The sequence below is a fragment of the Sinocyclocheilus rhinocerous genome, unplaced genomic scaffold, assembly GCF_001515625.1.
Source record: "Sinocyclocheilus rhinocerous isolate Xijiao unplaced genomic scaffold, SAMN03320098_v1.1 scaffold474, whole genome shotgun sequence".
Lineage (NCBI taxonomy): Eukaryota > Metazoa > Chordata > Actinopteri > Cypriniformes > Cyprinidae > Sinocyclocheilus > Sinocyclocheilus rhinocerous.
Window position 1 is genome coordinate 498,591 of NW_015644625.1, and position 23,877 is coordinate 522,467.

Here is a 23,877-nt window from a genome sequence, read left to right on the forward strand (position 1 = left end):
CTGCCCAACACACACTCACAGCTCAACCCCTGTGGCTTTCACAGCTCTATTCAGTCAGAGCTCTATAGAGATGCCAGTCATTGGGTTTTGTGATGTGTGGACATCATTGTTCTCTGACTCATTTATTGCATCTCTATTGTTTTTGGCATAGAAGACACCGTGATACATTTCACACATATGTGAAAAACATTTATATGTTTTTTTTTTTAAGAAAAAATTAAATATCTAATGTAACCAATGATTGATTATTTTGATTAAATAATTTAAAAATAGGAATTTAAAAATATTTATTTACAAATCTAATGATTTTTTAATAATTAAATTTTTTTTTTTCCAAAACTGAATGAAAACTGTCCCAAAATCCCCACAGGAAAGACAAATAACAATGTGAATCATTTTTCCTAGACAGCAATAAAAGTTAATAGATAGTGTAGTAAATCTTAAGTGTGTCTCCAGAGCTTCAGATAAGATCTCAACAGTATCTCAGTTTGCATTGCTGATGACAGTCAGTGTTCAAAAGCCTGTCCGTAGGGTTCAATTCAACATTTGAAATGCACGTCATGGGGGAAAAAAGTTTTTTTTTTTGCGTCATATGCTTAATTTATACCTGAATAGGTCTGTGTGCTTAAAGTTCAATTATGATGTCACACACAAAAGAATGTGGAATTAATGACAAGTCTGACAGTGACCTGTCACAGAAACACAAGCATTTGGCTGCTCCGTAAATACTCATTTACTTCTGCTGATGACCTCAAAATGACAGATTTCGTTTAAAAAGTTTTCAAACAGACATACATAAAATACAATGAACTTAAAATGAGAATAAATTATTTTTTGAGTCATAAATATTAAGACGCTTTTTATATGTCAATGAAGAAATGTGCCTATTCATAAAAAGGCCCAAATATCTGATACACTTGTTTGGTTTTCTTGCAAATGTTAATGGTATTTTAACTTTTTAAAACTGATTCAGTGCTTATTTTTTATTAAATGGCACTTATTTTCTCAAGAAATTCTGCCTTTGAATGATACTTTGTCTCATTTTTCTGAAGTTAGACCACCTAGACATTTTTGTCTTATAGTCCCACAACAAAATGCATAATTACATAATTAATTGAATTTTAATGTACTGTACCATTACCTTAATAGTTCAGGATCTTTAGAAATGTCACAACAATGTTTTATGTTAATATCAGTTAACGCTATAGCAAACATTAACTAACTAACAAACAAACAAACAATAAATAGATAAATAAATAACTTTTTAACAGCACTTATTGATTTTGGTTAATATTACAAATGTATAAATTATTTTTGAATTTAATGTTAATTTATACTTGATTAAGTATAACTTGTATAGTATATGAGTATACTTAATTTAAACAAACTTTATGAACAAATGTAAATTAATAACGAACAATTACAAACATTAAAGATTGTTTTTCACAGTTAGTTCATGATACTTAATGCATTGGCTGAACTACACCAAAACATGGTGTAGAAACAATTTCCATTCCAAAATTACTTGTAAATTTTACAAAAAATACAAAGAAATGACAAGTAACACATTCAATTAAATGTGAAATTTGGAAGTAGAAAGACTGAAATAGTATTGTAAAACATACTCCAATAATTTTTGTGTTATAATTGTTTACAGTGTATATTGTAAATCATTACCATTTCCAATATATCAACATCAGTCTAACCTGCTGATTTAGCAATTCAAATGTAGCTGTTTTTGTTATGCCAATGAATCACATTGAAACAGATAGAGAGGGAGAGGGAGGAGACAAAGAAGGAGAGTTGGAGTGGGGACGTGTGAGGGAAAGAGGGAGGGAGGAAGAATGCTATGATGTCACACCAGTAGTGCACTCAAATACAAAAGCAGCCGAGAGAAAGACACACATACACTTACACACACTCACACACGCTGCTGCCTGTTTCACTAACACAACTCCACAGCACACTCCTCCAGCTCTGAATGTGAGTACAAGTTCACTTTCCTCTCTCTCAGCACACTTCATCAGCACTCAGCAGTCTCTTTGTCCTCATCTTTACAGCTTTTTCATTCTTTCTCTGTATCCTCTCTCTCTCTCTCATGTGGTGAACAACTGAGACTGTTTTGGTTAGAGTTACAGCTCCTGATCTATCTAACAGCTGCTTTCTCTACTGCTTTGTTTCTTATAGCTGCTCTTTTGCCAACTTCCAGAGTCTTTTGTGCTGTGAGACTTTGTGTAAACGTCTCAGTCCCTGGCTGTCTCTATTGTCTATCCTTAACATACCCAAATTCAAAGTCTTCTCGGAGTGCATCATCACAGTTTTAGCATGTTATTTCAGCTGCATTTTAATTGCATTTTATGCTCAGGTTGTTAGTTTTGCTCAGATAAACTCATTTATTGTATTTGTTTCTTATCACTCTAATTAAAAACCACAGATGTTTATGAATTTATTGCTTCTTTGTTTGTTTTGAATGGCTTTGTTAGTTGTTGGTGAAGAAACATGTCTGACCTGGTGCATGATTGGTTTTGAATAGAGAGGCTCTTTGTTTGAGAAATGGTAGTGGAGTAGGATTAATTTTCTGGCAGAGAGAAATAAAGAAAAAGAGGGAGTTAGGAAATTAAATGCTGTAGTAATCTGTGTAAACAGCAACAGGGATGGAGCTACTGAATGAGAAACAACTAAATAAAGTGAATGGGGAGAGAAATATAGATGCTCATTTAGCCAAAGTCAACAGAGAGAGAAGAAATCACACACAGAGCTCTGGAATAAAACAGACTGCTATTGTCAACACAACTAAACGGCAGTCTGGATCAAACCATAAAACATCAAAACTTACAGCTGCTCAGAGGAACGTTTGTCCCAACAGTCTCCTTTAACCTCCACAGGAGAGACAATCACAATGAGAATCACTGTAATATAACAACTGCTTCTTCTAGACAGCAATGAGAGTGTGATTATCTCAAGTGTGTCTCCTTAAAAGCTTCAGATAAGATCTCAACAGTATCTCAAACTGTACTTCTTACTTGAATCAGTGTTCAAAAGCCTCTCCTAGGGTTCAGTTCAACTACTGAAACGTGTCATCTGGGGAAAAAAAGAGAATTTTTTCGCTTCATGCATTCATTTTATACCTGAATGGGTTCACAGCTCAATTATGATGTTCATAAACAGGCATTCTATCACAACACTCATTGACTTCTGCTTGTCCTAGGAAATGGCAAATATATTCAAATGACTCAGTCAGACAAGTTTTTACACGTATACGGTATATGCGCCTAAAGATCCAGAACTATTAAGTTAATGGTGCAGTACATTAAAATTCCATTATGCAAAAAATTACTTGAATAATCTTTTATGGAGAACGTGTTTGTAATGTCTAAAGTAATTATGCCGTTTTTTTTTTTTTGGTTGTCCTTAAAGACAAATGTTTAGGTGGTCTAATTTTAGAGACAAAGCATCATTAAAAGGCAAAAATTCTTGAAAAAATAAGTGCCATTTATTATTTACTTAAAAATAATAATATAAACACTGAATTAGTTTTAAAAAAGTTAAAATGCTATTAACATTTATGTGAAAACCAAACAAGTAAATATTGCGTATTACGTATTTTGGTCAGACATGTTTTTACACATGTACTGTATATGATAAATTTAAAATGATTGTTAAATCATCAATACCAAGAAATTGTCTTTAGAAAGAAGAAATTGTTAGTTGCTAATTTTTCTTGTGATAACAAAACCCGCATTCTAATATGTGTGTGTGTGTTTGTGTGTTTATAAATTTCTTACTAAGATATTCCACAAAAAAAATTCTCAAAAACATCTAAGAGCTTCATTAAGCCTCCTGAAAGAACAATAAAACTGCTCTGCTCTCCTCAGAAAGAGGAAATTGGAGTGGGAAGGTTTTATTGTTTTATGAGTGAAATCAGGATTAATTAATGCAGAGATATAAAGGAGTTGCCCATAAAGAGGGGCTGCACAAAAATGGCAACAGATGCTTAAATGGATCTTTCTTTTTTTTCACCTCCTCCCATTTCTCTCTCTCTTTCAGACTGGAATCACATGGCCAGAATGTGGGATAGGAACGAACTCAACAGCAGGATCTAAAATGCCAATCTCTGGAACATAGAGGAAGCTTTTGTTTGAGGAAAGGACGATAACAATTCCAAAAAAGGAGCTGGACTCTTCAGAGAGCGTTTTTGTATACCAGCACACTTATTCAAAGGCCTACAACACACAAACAGACACAACATGCTGCAGCAAATCCTAGCTGACATGTACATCGACCCTGATGTACTAGAGGCCTTGAATGAGGAACAGAAGAAGATCCTGTTCTTCAAAATGAGAGAGGAACAAGTCAGGCGCTGGAAGGAGCGGGAAGAGAAGGAGGGGATAAAAAAAGAAAAGTGCTGGCAAAAGAGAGGTATGAACTCACACCCTTTCTAAAAATACAGCCACGTCTGTCATTCTGTGAGCATCAACAGGAGACAAAAACTATTTACAGAACAGTCAAATGCGTTTGTGTCTCTGACACGCCACAGTGTTTTTGCACATTCTTAAATGTGGGACATCATAATTGAACCTCACAGGCCCATTCGGTATAAACTGAGCACATGAGGTGAAATTTTTACTTTTTTTCCAGATGACACATTTCAATAGTTGAATTGAACCCAATGAAGAAGCTTTTGAATAGTGATTGTAGTGAGCAGTGCAGTGAATACTGTCAGCTACATTCACACAGCAGCAGTGCTGAATATACTTTAGTTCTGTTAGAAGAGAGAAAAATTGTGTTCACACACACTTCAGCTATTAAAGAGTGTGACAATCACTTAATATAATCGAAATAACTACCAGTTTCAAAAGACACGGTTTTTAAAAAATATTTGTATTATTTTTTTTTTCTAAATAATACCAATAATAACTTCCCAATCTTCCTGTTTCAATTATATCTGCATTTTATTTTTTCTATTTTATTACTGATGTGGGTACATTTAGATTTTTCAATATTTTGTATTATAGTATGTAACGTGTTTAAAATGCTGAAAAATTCTACTGAAAAAAAAAACTGATGTTTTTTCTAGAAAAAAGTTACCATCTAGTTTCCTTGAGGCGCTGGCAATAATATTGACATTTTAATTTCAGCTAATATAGAGACAAATTTACATAAATTGAGCTGAAAAGAAAGACAACGATTTACATTTAAAAATTTGGGGTCAGTATAAGATTTTTTTCACTTATGCTCACAGAGGCTTCATTGATTTGATTTTAAAAATACAGTAAAAACAGTAATAATATTGTGAAATAATGCTGAATTTTCAGCATCATTACTCCAGTCTTCAGAGTCACATGATCCTTCAGAAATCATTCTAATATGCTGATTTCCTGCTCAAGAAACATTTCTTATTGTAAATGCTGAAAACGGTTATGCTGCTAAACCTTTTTTTGTGGAAACTTGATACTTTTTAAAGATTATATAATGAAAAGAAAGTCCAAAAGAGCAGTGTTTATTTGATGTAATGTGGTAACATTATAAATGCCTTTACTGTGACTGAATATTAATATCCTTCAAAAACAAAATCTTACTGACCACAAATTTTAAACTGTAGTGTAATTTACATACTGTCAGTGCTATTTCAACCCATTTAGAGCCTGATTAAGTAAATTCACCCCTTGCTGTGTGAATATAGCCAATCAGAGAATGTTTCACTTTTTTTGAATGTCTGTGCAGATCCTTTTACGCAGTTCCAGCAAACTATATGAAAGCAGCGTGTTACAAGGAACTCAAAATAAATCTTTTAACACGCCCTCACTGATGTAAGAAGAAAATCAATACCTGTGCAAAATGTTCTAACGTCATTTCAAGGTGAGCACATATTTTTGAGGCCAAAGAAAATTAAGTGACCTGAAAGTGCGAAAGAGTCACATAACAATACCGCACAGACATGCTACAGCTGTAAGGGGTGAAACCAGAGCCAAATTCCAGCTTTTCAACACTGACCTTGCAACACAATACCCACATACAAATCACCTTGCAGTAGATTACTGTTTATCCCCATAGCATCAGCATTTGTAAAGAGTTGAGCCTTGTTTGGGGTCTAACCCCTGTAATGCCGTAGGGGCCCTGCCGCTGTAAATTCCTCTAAACATTTCAGGGCTTTCTTACACTAATGCCTGAGGATGTGCTTTGCCAGAGATTTGGGCATGGAATGTTCTCAGGAAGCACAACATGCAAAAACAAAGCAACCATAAAAGAGCCATTTTTGGTTGCCCAAAGAACCTTTCAGTGAACAGTCCTTAAAAGAAACATTTTTCCTTAGTGTAAACAGCATTTTAAACATCTAAAAGCATTTTGTGGAATTAAAAGGTTGCCTTGATTATAAAGTTTCCTCATGGAAGCATCAATGCATTTATTTTTAAATGAAAATTCTGAAAACGTATTCACCCTTAGGCCATCCAAGATGTAGATGAGTTAGTTTCTTCATCAGAACAGATTTGGAGAAATTTAGCATTATATCACTTGCTCTGCAGTGAATGAGTGCCATCAGAATGAGAGTTCAAACAGCTGATAAAAACATCACAATAATCCACAAATAATTCACACGACTCCAGTCCATCAATTAACATCTTTGAAGTGAAAAGCTGCATGTTTTTATCATTAAGATGTTTTTAACTTTAATTATTGCTTCTGGTTACAACAACAGTCCTCTATCCATAATATTGCTTTCTCCAGTGAAAAAGCATATCTCATTTGAATCAGAAGAAAAATATGCACAGACCAGGCAGTGTTTACAACAAACATATATGTTGTAAACATATATGTGAATTTTGATGTGAGAAGATGGATGGACTTTTTCTACTGAAGAAAGCATTATTATGAATTATGAACTATTTTGGCCAGTAGCAATGGGTAAAAGTTAAAATGCCTTAATGATGGATTTGTTTCTTACAAACACACAGCTTTTCACTTCACAAGTTAATTGATGGACTGGAGTCGTGTGGATTATTTATGGATTATTGTGATGTTTTTATCAACTTTAATTCTGACTAAGCAAGTGATGCAATGCAAAATTTCTTCAAATCTGTTCCAATGAAGAAACAAACTCATCTATACAATACCTTGGATAGCCTAAAGGTGAGTACATTTTGGGTGAACTAATCCTTCAAAAATGAAAGCTCTTTAGATAATAGAGAAAAAAAAAAAAAAAAAACAATAGTGTGGTTTGCAAATGACAGTATGAGGAAAAAACTGAGAACAAGAGTTGTGTAACAGAGCATAAATATAAATGGAATTTCAAAACATTAGATGGTCGTAACATCTATGACAACTTGAACCCATGTTCCCAGGCTGGGAAAAAACATTCAGTTCATGTGATGATGACGATGGAATCCAACCGAACAGGAATTGACGTTTACAACAGCATTTGCTCAAGGACATAAATGTTCTTATATGTGTTCCTATCAATAGTGCTGGTATTCTCCCCCGGCTTCTGTTTCTCATCAAAAAAGCGTCAAGTCACATGAGTCACATGTAACACAGGGCCTTTGTGAAGTATGCTTAGCTGCTGCACAAATGGGCACAAAAGAGAGCTGCTGTGTCACAGTCATGCAGTTTGACTCTTATTCATTTACTTCAGTTTGACACGAACACAGTCAAATCTCTTTTGATTTTCTCTCCACGGACACACAACTGACATGGTTCACAGCTCATGTCAATGGCAGCATTGTGAAACGCAGCTGTGTCCGTCTTTCTCTCGCTCAGCACTTTGTGGCCGGTTTCAGTCGCCTCAGCTGATACTGTGTGTCAGCTCTGCGTCAAGGGAAGTCGAGATAAATACTGTTGAAGTTTCTGTTGGCAGTTCTTTTTGTACACAGACAAACAAAACTATGAGCTATCGCTGGAACTTTGTACCCGAGACTCTTTTGCAGCCCACTGGAGAGAAAAATCACCAATGAGATCTCTGTAATATGTCACTTGTTTCTCTTTGACAGCAATCAGAAATGGAGACTTAGAGGTGTGGTCAGACTAGACATAAACCTGGGGAATTACTATAGACACCTAATATGCATCAATGAATATGAGCAACAGGATGTGATGTCACACTCTCTGTCTTTGTAGCATGACCCATCCTATTTTCCCAGATGTGTCCTCTAAAGGTGCAAATCATTTAGTAGCACACATTAGTGTAGCAAATCCTCAGCCAAAGGAATGAGTCTGTGAGCTAAACCGACTAAATTAAACACTTTACAATAAGTCCTGGTAACATTTGTTAAGGTGTTATGAACTAACAATGAACAAAATTTTTGACATTTAACAAGTTGCATAAATATTATATCTGCATTTATGATTCCAAATGCATTATCTAATGTAAATAACATAGGCTAACATTCCTCTTTTTAAAGCACAACATTGTATCCCTAGTTTTTGATACATAATGGATTATACATATTAATGTCAAATATCAACATTTACAATCTACACTACTGACAAATTAAAGCATGCAGCTTGTCTTAAACTTGTTTACATACTTACAAATTCCATATAAAACAAAATAATCTGAGGTGTTAACCACATCTTCACTGCTCTACACATGTGGTTCCCAACATTTTAACTCCAAGGCACTGTCCACAACAACACAACCCTCTACATTGCGAGTAAATCACTCGCATATGCGACTAAATCTTCACTCTACATGGTTATCAAGTTTTAATTCTAATTACAAAAGCTTTATCATTAAATAACATTGATTATCATATTATAATGCTTGACTGACTGATGTTAAGAGTGTACTTTCAGATATTTATAAAACTGTGCCATTTCACAAACAAATATATATATGTATGTATATGTATATATGTATATATATGTGTGTGTATGTGTATATGTGTGTATGTTTATGTGTGTATGTATGTATATGTGTGTATGTATGTGTGTGTGTGTATGTGTGTGTGTGTATGTGTGTGTATATGTGTGTGTGTATATGTGTGTATGTATATGTGTGTATGTATGTGTGTGTGTGTATGTGTGTGTATATATGTGTATATGTGTGTGTATATGTGTGTGTGTATATGTGTGTATGTATATGTGTGTATGTATGTGTGTGTGTGTATGTGTGTGTATATATGTATATGTGTATGTATATATTTATCAGTCTGGCAAGTAAACAAAAAAATTTACTAGCCAATGGCGATTCAATTGCCAAGGTGTTCGTAGAGGGCTGCAACAGTTAAAGACCTACAACCCTTCCAGCTGTTCATGATTTACTGGATAAATATTCAGGATAAGGATTTAAAAATATATATATTTTTATTCACAATATCTACCTGATATACTTGAACTATTTTGTAGAGCTTGGCATATAAAAAATGTATGTTCATGAAATGCATCCAAATTCTCATGGAATTACAGGATTTTATTAATTTATATGACTGATTCAGATGTAGAAATCACACTTTTATAATTAGGCTTCCTTATACATCCAGGTTTTTCAAGACTGGTTCTTCAAGAGAAAACAGATTTTTGATAAGAATACTATTAGAAGTTTGCTGAGGGCCCCTGGATGAGAACCGCTGGCCTGTTCTCTTAAGGCGCTTTTCCACTGCGTGGTACGACTCGGCTCTGCTCGGTTTGCGTTTCCACTGCTGTTCAGTAACGTTACCGCTTTAGAGTGGGCGGGATTATTCACATGTTGTTATAGTTGCGCCGCCTCTATTGCCGCGACTCCTGAAAAACTTTTTCATTCTGCGTCGCCCCAACAAGCTCTCGCTGGATCCGCTCCTCTGCTATCACCGACAGGGACGTTTGTACTTCCTCAACAGACAACGAAACAGCCACTTTTTGGTTGTTAAAAAAAGGTGCGCTCGTTCAAAACAGTTGCGTTCGATCCTTCGCTGGCTGTGCTGATTTAAATCTAGTGCGCCATTAATGTATCTCCACAATCATCTCATTTGTGCTTATTTTAAGGAACTTAAATGGACAGTTCACCCAAAAATGTAAATTCTGGATTGGAACAACATGAGGGCGAGTAAACGATGCCAGAATTTTCATTTTGGGTGAACTGTACCTTTAAGGAGTAACGAGCTACTTCCGAGCTACTTCTACTTCTACAGTCTCCTATGGGATGGTATGAACAAAGATTTTTGAGGGCTTGTTGTCTTTTATTTGTTGTTTTATTACATAAAGGGAGGGAGAAGCTCAACCATTGATAAGTTGCGTTCCTATACAAGGTGCAGCTGGCCAGATTCAGCCCTGGGCTGCTCAATGGGGTCATAATGCTTTAAGAAACACTCCTCAAAAACACATTCATCACCATGCAGTTACATCACCTTTCAAACACACACACACACACACCATGTCTTAAGCAGCATATGTGGGTGAACCATGTGACCTTGGCAACAAGCACTACACAGACAGATTCGTGAAAAAAATACCTCCGAAAGATGTGCCAGTTTTATATTATGTAACTTTTGTAGTTTCAGCAACACATACTGAACATTTCTGAGATTTCTAACAGAAACCCTAAATTCATTCCTGCATGGAAATGAAGCCATTTGATCTGCCTCGTCGTAGCGTGGCTTCTGTCGACCTGGAGAACCGGTTCTTTACGTAACCTTTTCTGCTGGAAGTGAGGGGTGTTAGGTTTTCCCTTACGTGCAAGCAAAAAAATAAATAAAAAATGGAAAAGAAAAACAGATCAACCCCTGCTGGAACAAACGGTTTCACGCTGGGAAATTCTTGACATTTTTTCCATAATTCCCACTGTGATATTCATGGCATTATGATGTACTTTTAGATTATTTAGCTGAGGTGAACTGCAATCCCCTACAATCCGCACAAGGATCCTCTTTGTCGCCTCTTACGTAAACCCCACATATCAGTTGATCACACTTCATTTCATGCCTTCAAACATTTGGTGTAATCGGAGAAGGCTAAATCACACTGAAATAATGATGAGGGTGACTGGGAAGGATTCACAGCTTTTGTGGGCCGGTGCAAGTGTCTGTAAGGTGATAATACAAGCCTGATGAACGCTGGCATTGACATCTAGACACTGAATGACATTTACACACTTCTAAACCAGAGCAGGCGACCTACAGTATGCAGGATCAATTTCACTCAATGTCACAGCGCCATCTGTCTGTGAAAAGGACACATTACAGAGCGTAATATTGGAATCAAGGGTTCAGGGTTTGGCTGGTTAACATCTCAAAGAGGTCTGTAAACAAAAAAATATGCGGCAGAATACAATTTTAAAAGGCTGTCAATGGCGAAATATGCTTTATGCCAAACCTCATCCCCTTGGGTTGAGTAAAGAAGATTTAAATAACATGAAATGTTCAGAAAGCAAGTAAAAGGGCTAATCATGAGCTGTTGCATCTGTTGTGCCTCTTTGTCTTTGTAACTTAATTGTTTCTGTGTTGCTCATTTATTTATTGTTTCTCAGATATTGATTTTCTTGGCATGTTTATTGTTTTGTCCTCAGGCCCTTGTAAAAGTGTGAGCTGGTTGCTGGGCAGTGATGGTGATGTGCATGTGTGTATTATCGGAGAATCAGATGAGCTTAAATCTCCAAAACTCATCCTGTCCGAGCTGAGAAACAAGACAGCTGCCAACCCTAATGCTATCAACAGGTACAACACCCTCAATAATAGAAATACATGGTAACACTTTAGGCCAATTCTCACTAGCTGCTTATTAGCCTATTATTAACATATTGGCTGTTTATTAGTGCTTATAAAGCACATATTCTGCATGACCATATTCTACATCCGTAATCATACCCAATACCTAAATTTAACAACTACATTACTAACTATTAATAAGCAGCAAATTAGGAGTTTATTGAGGCAAAAGTTGTAGTTAATAGTTTTGTTAAGAATTGTACCTTAAAATAAAGTGTGACCAAATAAAAATTGGTTGCCCTTTTCCATGCAGTCACAGTGAGCGGAGACTGAAGCTTCAAAAAGAAAGCAAAAGCAGGCTAAATGTATCGTAGCTTTAGTCCATATGCCATGTGCACTAGATTCCAAACCTTTTGAGACAATTTTGTGTGCAACAGACCAAAAAATAAGTCCGTTTTTAATGAGAAATCTCTGAAGAAATCAGACTCAAACAAGTGATTTGTTTATTAATAAGACATTGCTGGAGGCCCATGAATGTGCCTTTTTTTCTGTGAATGATGACAGTTTTGGTCTGTTGCTCACACAAAGCTTCGTATAACATTTGAGAATCTGACAAGTGACTTACACTGCATTCAAATCAGTCACTGTATATTTCAACAGTTCATGCATTTGCAAGTAATGAATTAGGAGTTTATTGAGGCAAAAGTTGTAGTTAGTAGTTTTGTTAAGAATTGTACCTTAAAATAAAGTGTGACCAAATACACTATGGAAGGGATTATTGTTGACTACACATTATGGACATTAAATATTGATTTAAGTTTATATGTTTTTAAAAAGGACATATTTGATTGCTCAAAATTGACAGTGATACATTTATAAAGTTTATATTCATCATCACTACTCAAAGGTTCCTAGAATGTTACTTATAAAAATCATATTGCAATAAATTATATTTCAAAATACCTTAAATAGACAAATGTTATTTTAATTTGTAATAATATTCATACTATTACTGTTTTCTGTATTTTGAACAAATAAATGCAGCTTTGGTGAGCATACAAGACATTTAAAAACATACAAAAAATTACCAACCCTAAACTTTTGAATGGTAGAGTGCATACTAGAACATCTAGTTGCCTTTTAATGGTCATTGTACTAAAATATCTGAATACCGCAATAGACTTGGAATTAAATATTCCAGAGAGCCATATAATAAATCTCAATAACAGCAGGCAAAATACATACTAACTAACAGCAGATAAAAAATACACTGTCACTATGCCTCAAATACAAACATTATTGGAATTAATAGCAATCTAACTATTCTCAAACCACAGAGCTAATGGCGTTTTTCTTTGTTTACAGAGCAAAAGCAGAAACTGTAAAGAGCAGCCTGACCAAACCCAGCAGAACACAACAAACCAGTACAGAACCAGGGATCCAGCTACTGCTTAAGGTGTGTGGGGGTAAAGAAAGAAAGAAAGATTAGTTGGGGTAGTTAGAGCACTTCTTATGGTTCTGCTTCAGAAATGATGTTGTATTAGACATGAAGTGGCAACCCAGCACAGTTCCAAACTATCACACAAAAATGTCATAAAAAAACAATAAAATGGCCATGAAGGCACATAGGCCCGAGAAAAAGATAAATTGTTACATTTAAATTTTACATTAATTAATTTAGCAGATGTTTTTAACTAAAGCAAATTACAAATGAGGAATACAACACGCAATTCATCTTACGGAGGCATAGGCTGAATAGTAAGAACTTTGTGAATGATATTTGCCTTTTACCTTTGGTGTTTTTTTTTTTTTTCAGGATAAGGCAATGTCACATAACTTCTGTATCTTGGTATATAATATGACTCACTTCTATGAATTTACAGTACATAAAAATTGTGTGACCAAATCAGAACAAAACAGTTAAAAAAAAAAATAGGGTTGCACAATTTTGGGTCACTAAGCATGAGATGAGATTCACAGGGTTGGAGGAAAAAGAATATCATTAGCTTGGTATAAAAACAGACCTCAATGGAAAGTCCACTAGAACGTGTGCGTGAGTGTGCATGTGTTTAAATGAGTGTGCTTTCATGTGATTTGACATATGAATGTGCATATGTGTGAGAAGATGCACATGTATATGTGTGTGACTTTAATAATAAGAGCAGCAATAATAATAAGACGATGGGTGTGTGTAGTTGGACAGGCCAGGCTCCCCTGAGCAGATGGTTTAGAGCCTGGGCAGAGAATTAAACGGTATCAGATGGCATCAGTGCCATGTTGCCAGAGGGAATACACACACACACACACACACTTCCATCTCTCTTTGTGTCTCTGAATTTGTCAACTCCGATTTTATAAGTGTTTACAAATGAGTTTCATTCAATCTGCCACAGAAACCAGAGGAGCTCAGCGATTCTACGACAGTCTCAGATGAGTCCAAGCAGGACAGTGGTTCTGATCAGTCAGCTGACGACACCAGGGGCCAAACAGATGACTCAGATTCGGGCAGCGCGGAGGACGACACGGGCCTTTACAGATCACATATGAGCAACACAGAGACAACAGTAGCAGACAGACTCAGAGAGCTTCAACTGCACAGAGCAATGAAAGAGCAGCTGTCAATCAACAACAAGACACACCCACTGGACACACCCACACCAGACAAAGGTAAGAGCACAGAAGTAGAATCTGAATTAATCCCAGGTATTCTTTCAACAATATACTACAAAAACTGCACAGAACAAGAAACAATGAGAAACATTTATTTAGCATTTATTAATAATTATTATTAATTGCATTTGTTTATCTATTCATGCCTAATAGTAGCCTAATTATTTTGTTTAAACATGTCTAAAGTTTGTCATTTTGCAATTTTCTAGCAATGAACATTGGTTAAACATCAAAATAAAATAAAAAACATTTCTAAAATTAAAACTAATATAATATATATATATATATACACATACACACACACACACAAAATATTATATGTTCATATTTCTATATACAATTATAATTATATAAACACTATTATATAAATATTATAATATTACTTAACATTATTTACAATATATTATATTGTAACTAAGAAAGGTAAGAGCAGAAGTAGTATCTGAAATAATGAAATAAGGTGTTCTTTCAACAATATATTATAAAACATCACAGAACAAAAAAAGCACAACACCAGATTATCAACATTTATCTTGTATAACATTTATTGTATATATAATTTATATTAATATATTTTTATATATTATCCAAATATTAAATACATGAATCTTATAATATTGTTTAATATTACTTCATGATATATTTATAACTAGATATATAAATATGAAGCATATATTATAACTATAACTATTAAACATTTGCCCTACATAATTGACAAATTGTCCAATATAATAGACAAATATCAGATAATAAATGACGTCAAATACATTTATTTTCAACATTAAAAACAATTTATAAAATAATTATATATTTTATTTTAATTTATAAAATAAAAAATTTTGTGTGTGTAGTATTTATTTAATTTTGATAAAAACATGTTTCCTACTAATAGAAAAGTAACAGACAAAAATTCTTTCATATATAATATATTATATTATATATTATTTAGTTTAAAATGTGGTTTATAAAAACCTAACAATTAGAAAGGGCCATTCACGTTGTTGTCAATGTAAATAGACAGCAAGCGCCATCTAGTGGACTAATGTCATTAGCACAGGCAACATTCAGCACGTAAGGCCTGCGAGCGCCTCCTATAGGACACACCAATCACAGCAACACTTTCCTTTGTTAGCTGCGGCTAATGTTTTTAAAAACAAGGAACTTTGCGCTGCTCTTTGCTAGGTCTTCAGACCTACACATCAACTACAACCAAACTTCTTTGGAAACAGAAAACAAATACGAGCTCAGATGATTCAAACATATTAACGCACCTGTACCTGACTGTCAGCTTGGGATGGCAGATGTTGCTCAGGTGTTGTTTGTGTCGTCACCTCACATAATATTGCACATACATGTTAATTTAATGAATGCTAAAGTGGATAAATTATGATTTACGTGTGGGTCATTGTGTGTGAGTCAGTGTGTGTGTGTGTTTGACTCAATCTTTGTGTGGACACGCGCGCGCATATGTGTGCGCTGGAGCGGGAATTTGCGCTGATCCCACGTTTCCATGGCGACAGCATAACGCAGTCAGGGGGTCACGGCTGCAGGGAACGGCCAGAGAAACATCAACAGGAACTGCGGCTCAACTCCTGAGAGAGAAATAGAGAGAGACGTGACAAAACTAGATTGCTCCCATTATAATCAACACAGCTGTCTAGTAGGAACCAGAGGAACGATCTAGTTTTGTCACATGGTACTGCTTGCGTCACTACCGCCACAAGTTGTCGACGTCATATAATTTTTCTTTATTGTTGAAGCGATCTTCAGCTCAAATCGACCGAAAGTCATTAATTTAAAATGAGAGCAGGAGATATATCAACAGCAACCGTTTACACTACGCATTTGCAACAACAAAGCACCGGCAGTTATTTATTTATATAGGCAGTTATATTATTTTCAACATGCGACAGCTATGATTATATATATATATATATATATAATTCTGAATATATACATGTACATTGGAATATATAGACAAATGTAAATTAAAATATATAGATAAAGATCTGAATGTATACATACAAAACTGAGGAATATAAATCATGGATATATGTATAGAAGTAAATCTGAATATCTATACATCTATATATGTGTGTGTGTGTGTATATATATATATATATATATATATATATATATATATATATAGATAGTCTGAATATAAAATACAAAATATGAAAACATTTATATGTCAAGATTTGTAAGATATGTATATCAAGATCTATATATTCAGACTTAAAACAAAAGGCTATATTCAGATTTTATATAATATTTCCTGTTTAGCCCTTCATAAATCTCTGTATGTTATGTATTCATATGTGTGAAAAAGCTTTTTGAATGGATTATTATTATTATTTATTAATTAATTTAATTTAATTTCACAAAATTTTGACAATCAGTTTATGTTACATTTTACAAAGACAGAATATTGTTTTAGTCAAACTGAACTTAAACCTTTAAGTGTCAGTGTCCCAAAAATGTCTTTGTGTGCGATGTATTGTTTATTGCTGATGACTTTGCCACGTTGCACCTGGTTGGAAATTTTCTGTCATTATAATGGGAACGATCTTGAGTTGCCGTGCCATTGCTTGCAACTTGAATATAGAGATTGTGTCACGTGAATACAAGGGAAAAACTGCAAGTAGAGGGCATAGTAAAGACCCCCGCATCAGTGCGGAAGGAAAAAAGTGATGGCAAAGAGTCGGTTTCACAGGAAAAGCGTGAAGGGGGTGGAACTCCAGGCTTAGACCCCTCAGGGAGAGTCTAAAAATACAGTTCTCCCCTGGCCTCTCCTCTGAGTCTCACTCTCCACAGCATCTGTCTCTGAAGTCCCCCACAGTCCCCACAAGCATCCTCCCCCGTCTCTCTGTCTCGTTTCTACCCCCATTCCCCCATTTAATTCTACCTCAATCACCCCTTTACCTATTCCCTGACCACCTGTCTCACCCCGTTTAACACATTCAAATTGAGTCATCACTCCTGTAGCCTTTACCCTCTACCTCACTCTCCTGTTATTTGTACTCTCTTCGTCCTTTACTTTCTTCCTCTCACTTTTTTCTCTTCTGCCTGCTGTCGCTCTACTTACTTCTCCCTCTTGTGACCTCTAGACCTGCCTTGAGTGGGTGGAAAGGAGGAGAGAGGGAGAGAGAGAGAGAGAGAGAGACAGCTGTGGATGTATTATAATCCCCGACGGGCTTGTGTCAGGGGTCTAACAGCTTTTTAAAGTCAGCAGTGATTTACAGACAGTCAAAGTCTCGTAATCACGAATTTCTGCTTGATTATTTCCTTAGTCTTGACCTCTCTTGAGGTCATCGTGGCTCTAAACCAAAACCCAGTGAGCTGACTACATAAGCAGAATTTTAAGGCATCGTAGACGCGCTCCAGGCACAAAGGCTATTCCATATGGTATGCAGCATTATTATGGCAGCAACTAATGTATTTTTCACAAAGAAGGCAATTCCATAAAAAATTGTGACAAGCTCAATGGAAAAAAAATCTAAAATCAAAAATGGCATTAATGAATGAATGAATAATAAATAAATAAAATATATAGTTAAATATATATAAAAATTAAATATATAAAAATATTTAATTTATATATTTAAAAACACTTAAATGTATGTAAATGATTTAATACAATTATTTAAAAAAATAATTACATTGTAAAGTGTTTACAATATAATTATTTACAATATAATGTCTATATGTAAATAGTGCATATTATTTATACAAAATAGTAAAATCTAACTATATATAAAGTTTATATAAGTTTTATGTAAGTTATTTGTTTCCATGTCTAATCTAACAATCTTTCTTCTTCTCTTTATCTCTAAAGGAGTGATGAAAGATAAGGATAGCGGTCTGACATATGGCAGTCGTGTGGCTCAGCTCAGGAAGAACTTCAACACCAGTAATGCTCCATGTGTCAAACCACCGATCCCCTGCAAGCCCCCTCATCTACTGGCCTCCCCCTCTGTCAGATAAAAGCAACACTGCACACCTGAAAAACATCCTATTGTATCCAAAAACCTGCAAAACGAACTAAAAACACAGAAAGACTTGCGCATGTGAGCAGATCCAGGTGTGGACGCAGCTGGAGACGGACGTTGTACGGAAATCAAACACTTCTTATGACCCAGCTCGAGCCATCACTCTTCAGTTTTCACACTGTTTACAGAGGAACGTGGTCTCCAGAGGACTCAAAGATTTGTTCTACTGCCTTATATAGTCTATTTTTTTGTTTTTTATATATAAACTTTGTTTCCTTAAGGGGAGAATGACCAAAGTTATTGTTTAATGTTTTTATAGATAATGGCTCATCTTTTTTGTCTGGTTGTAAATAACGGTGTTATATTGTATTAAATAAAACAACTGGTTTTAACTGGTTGTGTGAGCTGAATGCTAATGTAACTAGGAATGCTGTTCCAGGCCCTTCAATGTCTAGATAGATAGATGGTTGGGTGGAATGGATGGACGAATAGATGTAAAATGTATTTCCATATTATCGCCACATGTTTGATAACTCAGCGGCATCTGGTTCATGATGGAGACAGTCCATCATTCCAGACTGTGAAACAGCAGCTGGGATAGTTATCATCCGTGCGTCCGACTGGTCGAGACAGACGGCAGCGCCAGGCCGTCATGCTGACCCTCTCGTCTCAAATGAGCTCATGCAGCTGAGTTACTGACCTCTCCCTTATCTCCCTCTATTCCGCGCTTCCTCTGAAGGATCAGGGTGGACAAAAAGAGACATGGAGGTGCATGGAAATAGAGGGAGCATAGATACAGAGGAAAAGATATGGAAAGAAGGACATAGGGAGATGGAGGGAAGGTATACATGATCTGAAGGGGATGGGTCACTCAGTCTCATAAAATTTAGTTGATTTGCAGGTGATTTTTCTTTAAGATGGAATTAAAGTAACACCAGTACTGACTGAACCCTTCTGTTGAAACTGTGGCCTCATGGTTAGCACAGATGCTTAAGTGGTAGTCAGTGGGCAGTCTATATATATATATTGCTCAATTTAACAAAATTCTCATTACATGTATATAGTAATATATATGTAATGTATATGACCATAACCATATTCAATTAGTATGGTAGCAATTCCAATAGCAAACGTTTGTATATATACACACACGTCAACATGATTCAAATCTTCCAATTCAACACAATATTACATAAACATATTTGGTTATAATGTTATTTTATATGTAGGCTAGTTTTGAGCAACAAAAAATTACATTGACGTTTTACAAAGACTTTTAAAGTTGTTTTTAAAAAATTATATTTTAAATGCATTGGCATTCTTTTGAACTTTCTATTCATCAAAAAAAAAAAAATCCTGAAAAAAAAGTATTCTTTTAATGGCTGCTGAAAATCCAGCTTTTCCATCAATAAATTACATTTTAAAATATATTCAAATACAAAAAAAGTTTGTTAAAATTGCACCCTTGGTGAGCATAAATAAGTTCTTCCAAAAACATTTTAAAAAATCGTACCGACACCAAACAATATAGGCTATATATATGGGGCTGTTCTATTGGGACTGTTCTACTGATGAACGTTATGTGCAGTTATTTTCAGGGAAATGCACAGCTAACGTAGTTCCAGGCAAGTCTTTCAAAGGTCCTTACAGCCTACAACAGCAAAAGAGACAAAACCCACAATGACACTGATAAATATATTAAACAGCAAATAAATATATTAAACAATAGGATAAAAATGAAAAGCACCTACTTTATGTCCCGCTCTTTCCCACTCAAACACACAGTACAGCACACAAACGTGTTGTCAGTGCTGCTCTGATGATTTTATCTGTAAAATAGTTTAGCAACTTCAAAACTACATGCCATTTCTCACTAACAAAGTAATAACGGCACTGTTCTTGAAGCAGATGAACTTACGGGTTTGCTATTACTTCGCTCTTAGACCCTGCTGCAGAACACTGTTGAAAGACGCACAGACTCCTTAATGTCTCTCTCTATCACTCTCTAAAAATAACTGCATTAGTCTGCATTTATCAATGGCTCAAGCATGGGCGGAACTTAATGATTGAAAGTTTTTACTAAATATTTGTTAATTAATAATGTTTTCAACTCAAAAGTAAATATGCACATAATGTAGCTATTTTAATATATTTTAAATTGTTATTTTGTAAATAAATTAATAGATAAAATTGAACTTAATGGCCTCCCCAATCTCATTTGTGTAAGAAGCTGTCGCATGACGAATCTGCATTTTGGCGGTTAATAGCCTATGTAATATATTGCTTCCCTGTTGCACGGCGTACATGGATATTTAGTGTTTTTTACAACATACAACAACTGCAGAGGAATCTGGACATAACCAAAATAAAGTCAGATGAAAATGCCGATGCTTGACGTCTCCAAACCCGGATAATTTTATAAAGGTGATCCGCAGGATGCTCCTTTGTAGCAGTTCAGTGTTTTACATTTATGTCAGGAAAAGGACCATTTACATCCAAATGTAATTTAATGCACACAGAACAGAACCTAGAAATAGATTTCAGAATATAAACTGCTTAACTGGCCAGTTTCGGTAAGATTTAACATTACCAAATGTGTTTGTGTGCCTGCTTCTGTGCATTTAACTTGAATCATGTCCAACAGATATCTGTTTAAAAGCAGTGTAATTCACTCGTTTATTTGCTTAAAGTCTACTTTGCGATTCTGTTGATAAACATGTTTATAGTGCATTCTATTTGACGTGTTTATTGCTAGCGCAGCAAAAACAGACAGCGCAGCCAGAGATTATTTTACTATAGGGATCACATGTGCCTTAATAACCAATCACATTACAGCCTTGATGTCATTGAATTTCAGTGAATTGTACGACACTCAGTCGCCGTTTACGGATACCATAGGAATAAATCAAAGCCACTAGAAGGCAAGCATGCACCCTTTAGCCAAAAAAGTGTAACACCTAATGCTAACAGAAAGGAGACCAGAGGCTGTTTTTTTTTTTTAATGGATGTCAATGGAGGAGAGGCTTCACTACGCTGAATAAACAGCTTTTTAGAGGAAATAGCTCATCATTTAATGAATCGACAGCCTGTCGGTAATCTTAAACATGTTTTACACTGTTTACACAGAAAAAAATGCTGTTTTAAAAGAAAAGTCACTGACTTTTTGTGACAGGTGGGATTCAGCTTACGGCACAAATTCTGGGATTCAGGTTCCTTTGCCAAAGCGGAAGCATTAGCATTAACCGTTACACCTTTTGGGTGTTGCAGGCTTGCCTTCTAGGCCCTGTCCCAAATGGTACCCTAAACCCTCGCTGTTTTCCTCTGAGTCCGCACTTTTGTGACGTAATGGCGCTTTGACTGTCAGATAGAAGTCTGCTGCGGAACTCCCCCCAGTGTAGGGTGTAGGCTCGGCAGAAGTGCGGATCAAGGGCGCATAGTGGCCACAAAGGGGGGGCGCTCGCGAGCACCTTTCTGAATGCTAAAGTGACGAATGGGACACCCTACTGTCTCGTGGACTTTACGGATATGCGCATGTGGTGGCCATTTTAAGTCCGTAAGACTGCAAGTGCACATAAGGTGTTCGATTTGGGACAGGGCCTATAGTGGCTTTGGCGCAGCCTTTACAAGTAATTTACGTGCAATGTATATGGTTGCCATGACAACCTCAGCACTTGCATAAATTTGTACGTTTACTACAGAAATGCTGAAATGTATTTAAAAGTTTGACTGACCAAATCGACTGGTTTACCCCTCAGCCCCCGCACCCCCAAGCTCAAACGTCAAGCTACGTCTATGGGCTCAAGCCTCCATTACTAGTAATGTTAATTACTTTTGGAATTAACAATGGAGGTAATGGATAAGATGTGTAAGAAATTAGTCCTACACACAAAAGCATTTTAAGGGGAAAAAATTACAAATGTCTTGAAATACAACATCTGAACAATGTCTTGAGGTATGGTAACCATAGTATAAGTGGAATAATTGACTCTGGTCCGTTGAATTATAATGCACACACCCGACGCTTCGATTTGTGGCTGCTTCACCACCTCTGATGTGCATTATTTTCTAATTATACGACCCGTCCTAAAATATTCATTGCGTATACAATATAATATAATATAATATTTATTATTTTATACGGAAGAGGATTAGGGCCAAGCAATAATAAAAAAAAATAAAACCATCTCAAGATTAAAGTCGTTAAATTTCGAGAAAAAAACTAATTAAATTTCAAGAAAAAAGTCTAGATAAAATGTTTAGATTAAACTAATTAAATTTCGAGAATAAACTCGTTATGTTTCGAGGGAAAAACTCGTTAAATTTCGAGAAAAAAAGTCGAGATAAAATGTTGAGAATAAACTCATTAAATAACGAGAAAAAAGTCGTTAAATTGCGAGAAAAACCTCATAAAATTTCGAGGAAAAAAGTCGAGAATTAGCACACTCGTGTCATGTTCATTTCATCTCGTTGGACAGTGTTATTTAGCGTCTGCAGCGGGGTGGGTTCGTACGGAGAGTAATGCACTGCGGAGTAGCGACTGGGTTCGAGTCCGTCTTTTGAGAAAACTCGCTTTTCTTCTTTTTCTCATCAAATATCACATCGGAAAATTGGAAATCAATTACTTAACGAGTGTTTAATAATAATGTAGGCCTATTAATTAGGTAGGTTTAGTGTTACTACAGTAAATCCATTGTAAATATTAATTTGTGGTTTGAAAAGTATTCTAACTGGATTGTTGTCACACAGTGTTTCTCCTGCTTTCCGCGTCAGTGTTGTTGAGAATGGCAGAGCGGTTTCATCTGCCTTTAAACTAGTTTAAATCACTGTGACATCTGTGGTTTGTATAGGAGAGCTCTGCTCCAAACTCAAACGCTTCATGTGACCTGCACGTCGCATCCCATTGGTCGACTTCTCAAGGGGAGTGATGACGTCATAATAACTCTTGTCCTAGCAACGTTCCCACACTATCATGGCCTTAACTCTCTCTGAGCTATATGCTGGAGCTCATCTCAAAGATAAAGTGTACATTTTGTGTTTATAAGTTTTATAATTTTACAAAAAAAAAAAGGAAATAACAAAAAGAAAGCACGGACTTATGCAAACTGTTCATGTGTTTGCAAGAAAAACAATCCTATGCATTAATGTATCTTTTTTATATGTACTGTATGTGTTCATATGATTTTATTTTCTGATTTTTATTTGAACTTCAAACGCTGATTTATACTTCTGCGTCGGACCTACGTCGTAGCTTACGCATATTTACACTAAGTGACAACAGCAGCATTTTAGATATGTGCTATTTACACTAAGTGAATATAGCCATTCTATTTACGTTTTGTAAAAGTAGCAGATCTCTGCAATACGTGTAAATAGTAGCTAATTAGATGCTATATATACTTATAAATAGTGGCAGATACTATTTGCACCTCAGTATTGTTGTACATTAACAGGATGCATTAATAACATTGATTTTAATAACAATGATTTTATTTATTGAAATTATTAAATAGATGCTGCCTTATTGGGACAACAAAGCTCTCCCTATAGCCTGCCTACCCCTAATTAATACATAATTATTAAACACTCGTTAAGCAATTGATTTC

General features: G+C 35.4%; 1 protein-coding gene across 1 annotated transcript; it reads left to right on the forward strand.

Moving 5' to 3' along the window:
- The first annotated feature begins 1,912 nt into the window (after positions 1-1,912).
- Positions 1,913-18,666, forward strand: LOC107758528 (SH2 domain-containing protein 4A). The gene is made up of 6 exons (XM_016576278.1): positions 1,913-1,983; positions 4,048-4,419; positions 11,477-11,624; positions 12,981-13,071; positions 14,009-14,282; positions 18,121-18,666. The coding sequence occupies exons 2-6, from the start codon at positions 4,248-4,250 to the stop codon at positions 18,267-18,269; spliced, it is 834 nt and encodes a 277-aa protein (XP_016431764.1). The 5' UTR covers positions 1,913-1,983; positions 4,048-4,247; the 3' UTR covers positions 18,270-18,666.
- Positions 18,667-23,877: the final 5,211 nt, after the last annotated feature.

Bases quoted from the DNA above. Each gene is read 5' to 3' on its own strand.
- LOC107758528 (XM_016576278.1), top strand. From the start codon at position 4,248: ATGCTGCAGCAAATCCTAGCTGACATGTACATCGACCCTGATGTACTA. The intron at 4,420-11,476 runs GTATGAACTCAC...TTTTGTCCTCAG, and splicing joins AAAGTGCTGGCAAAAGAGAG to GCCCTTGTAAAAGTGTGAGC. The intron at 14,283-18,120 runs GTAAGAGCACAG...TTATCTCTAAAG, and splicing joins CACACCCACACCAGACAAAG to GAGTGATGAAAGATAAGGAT.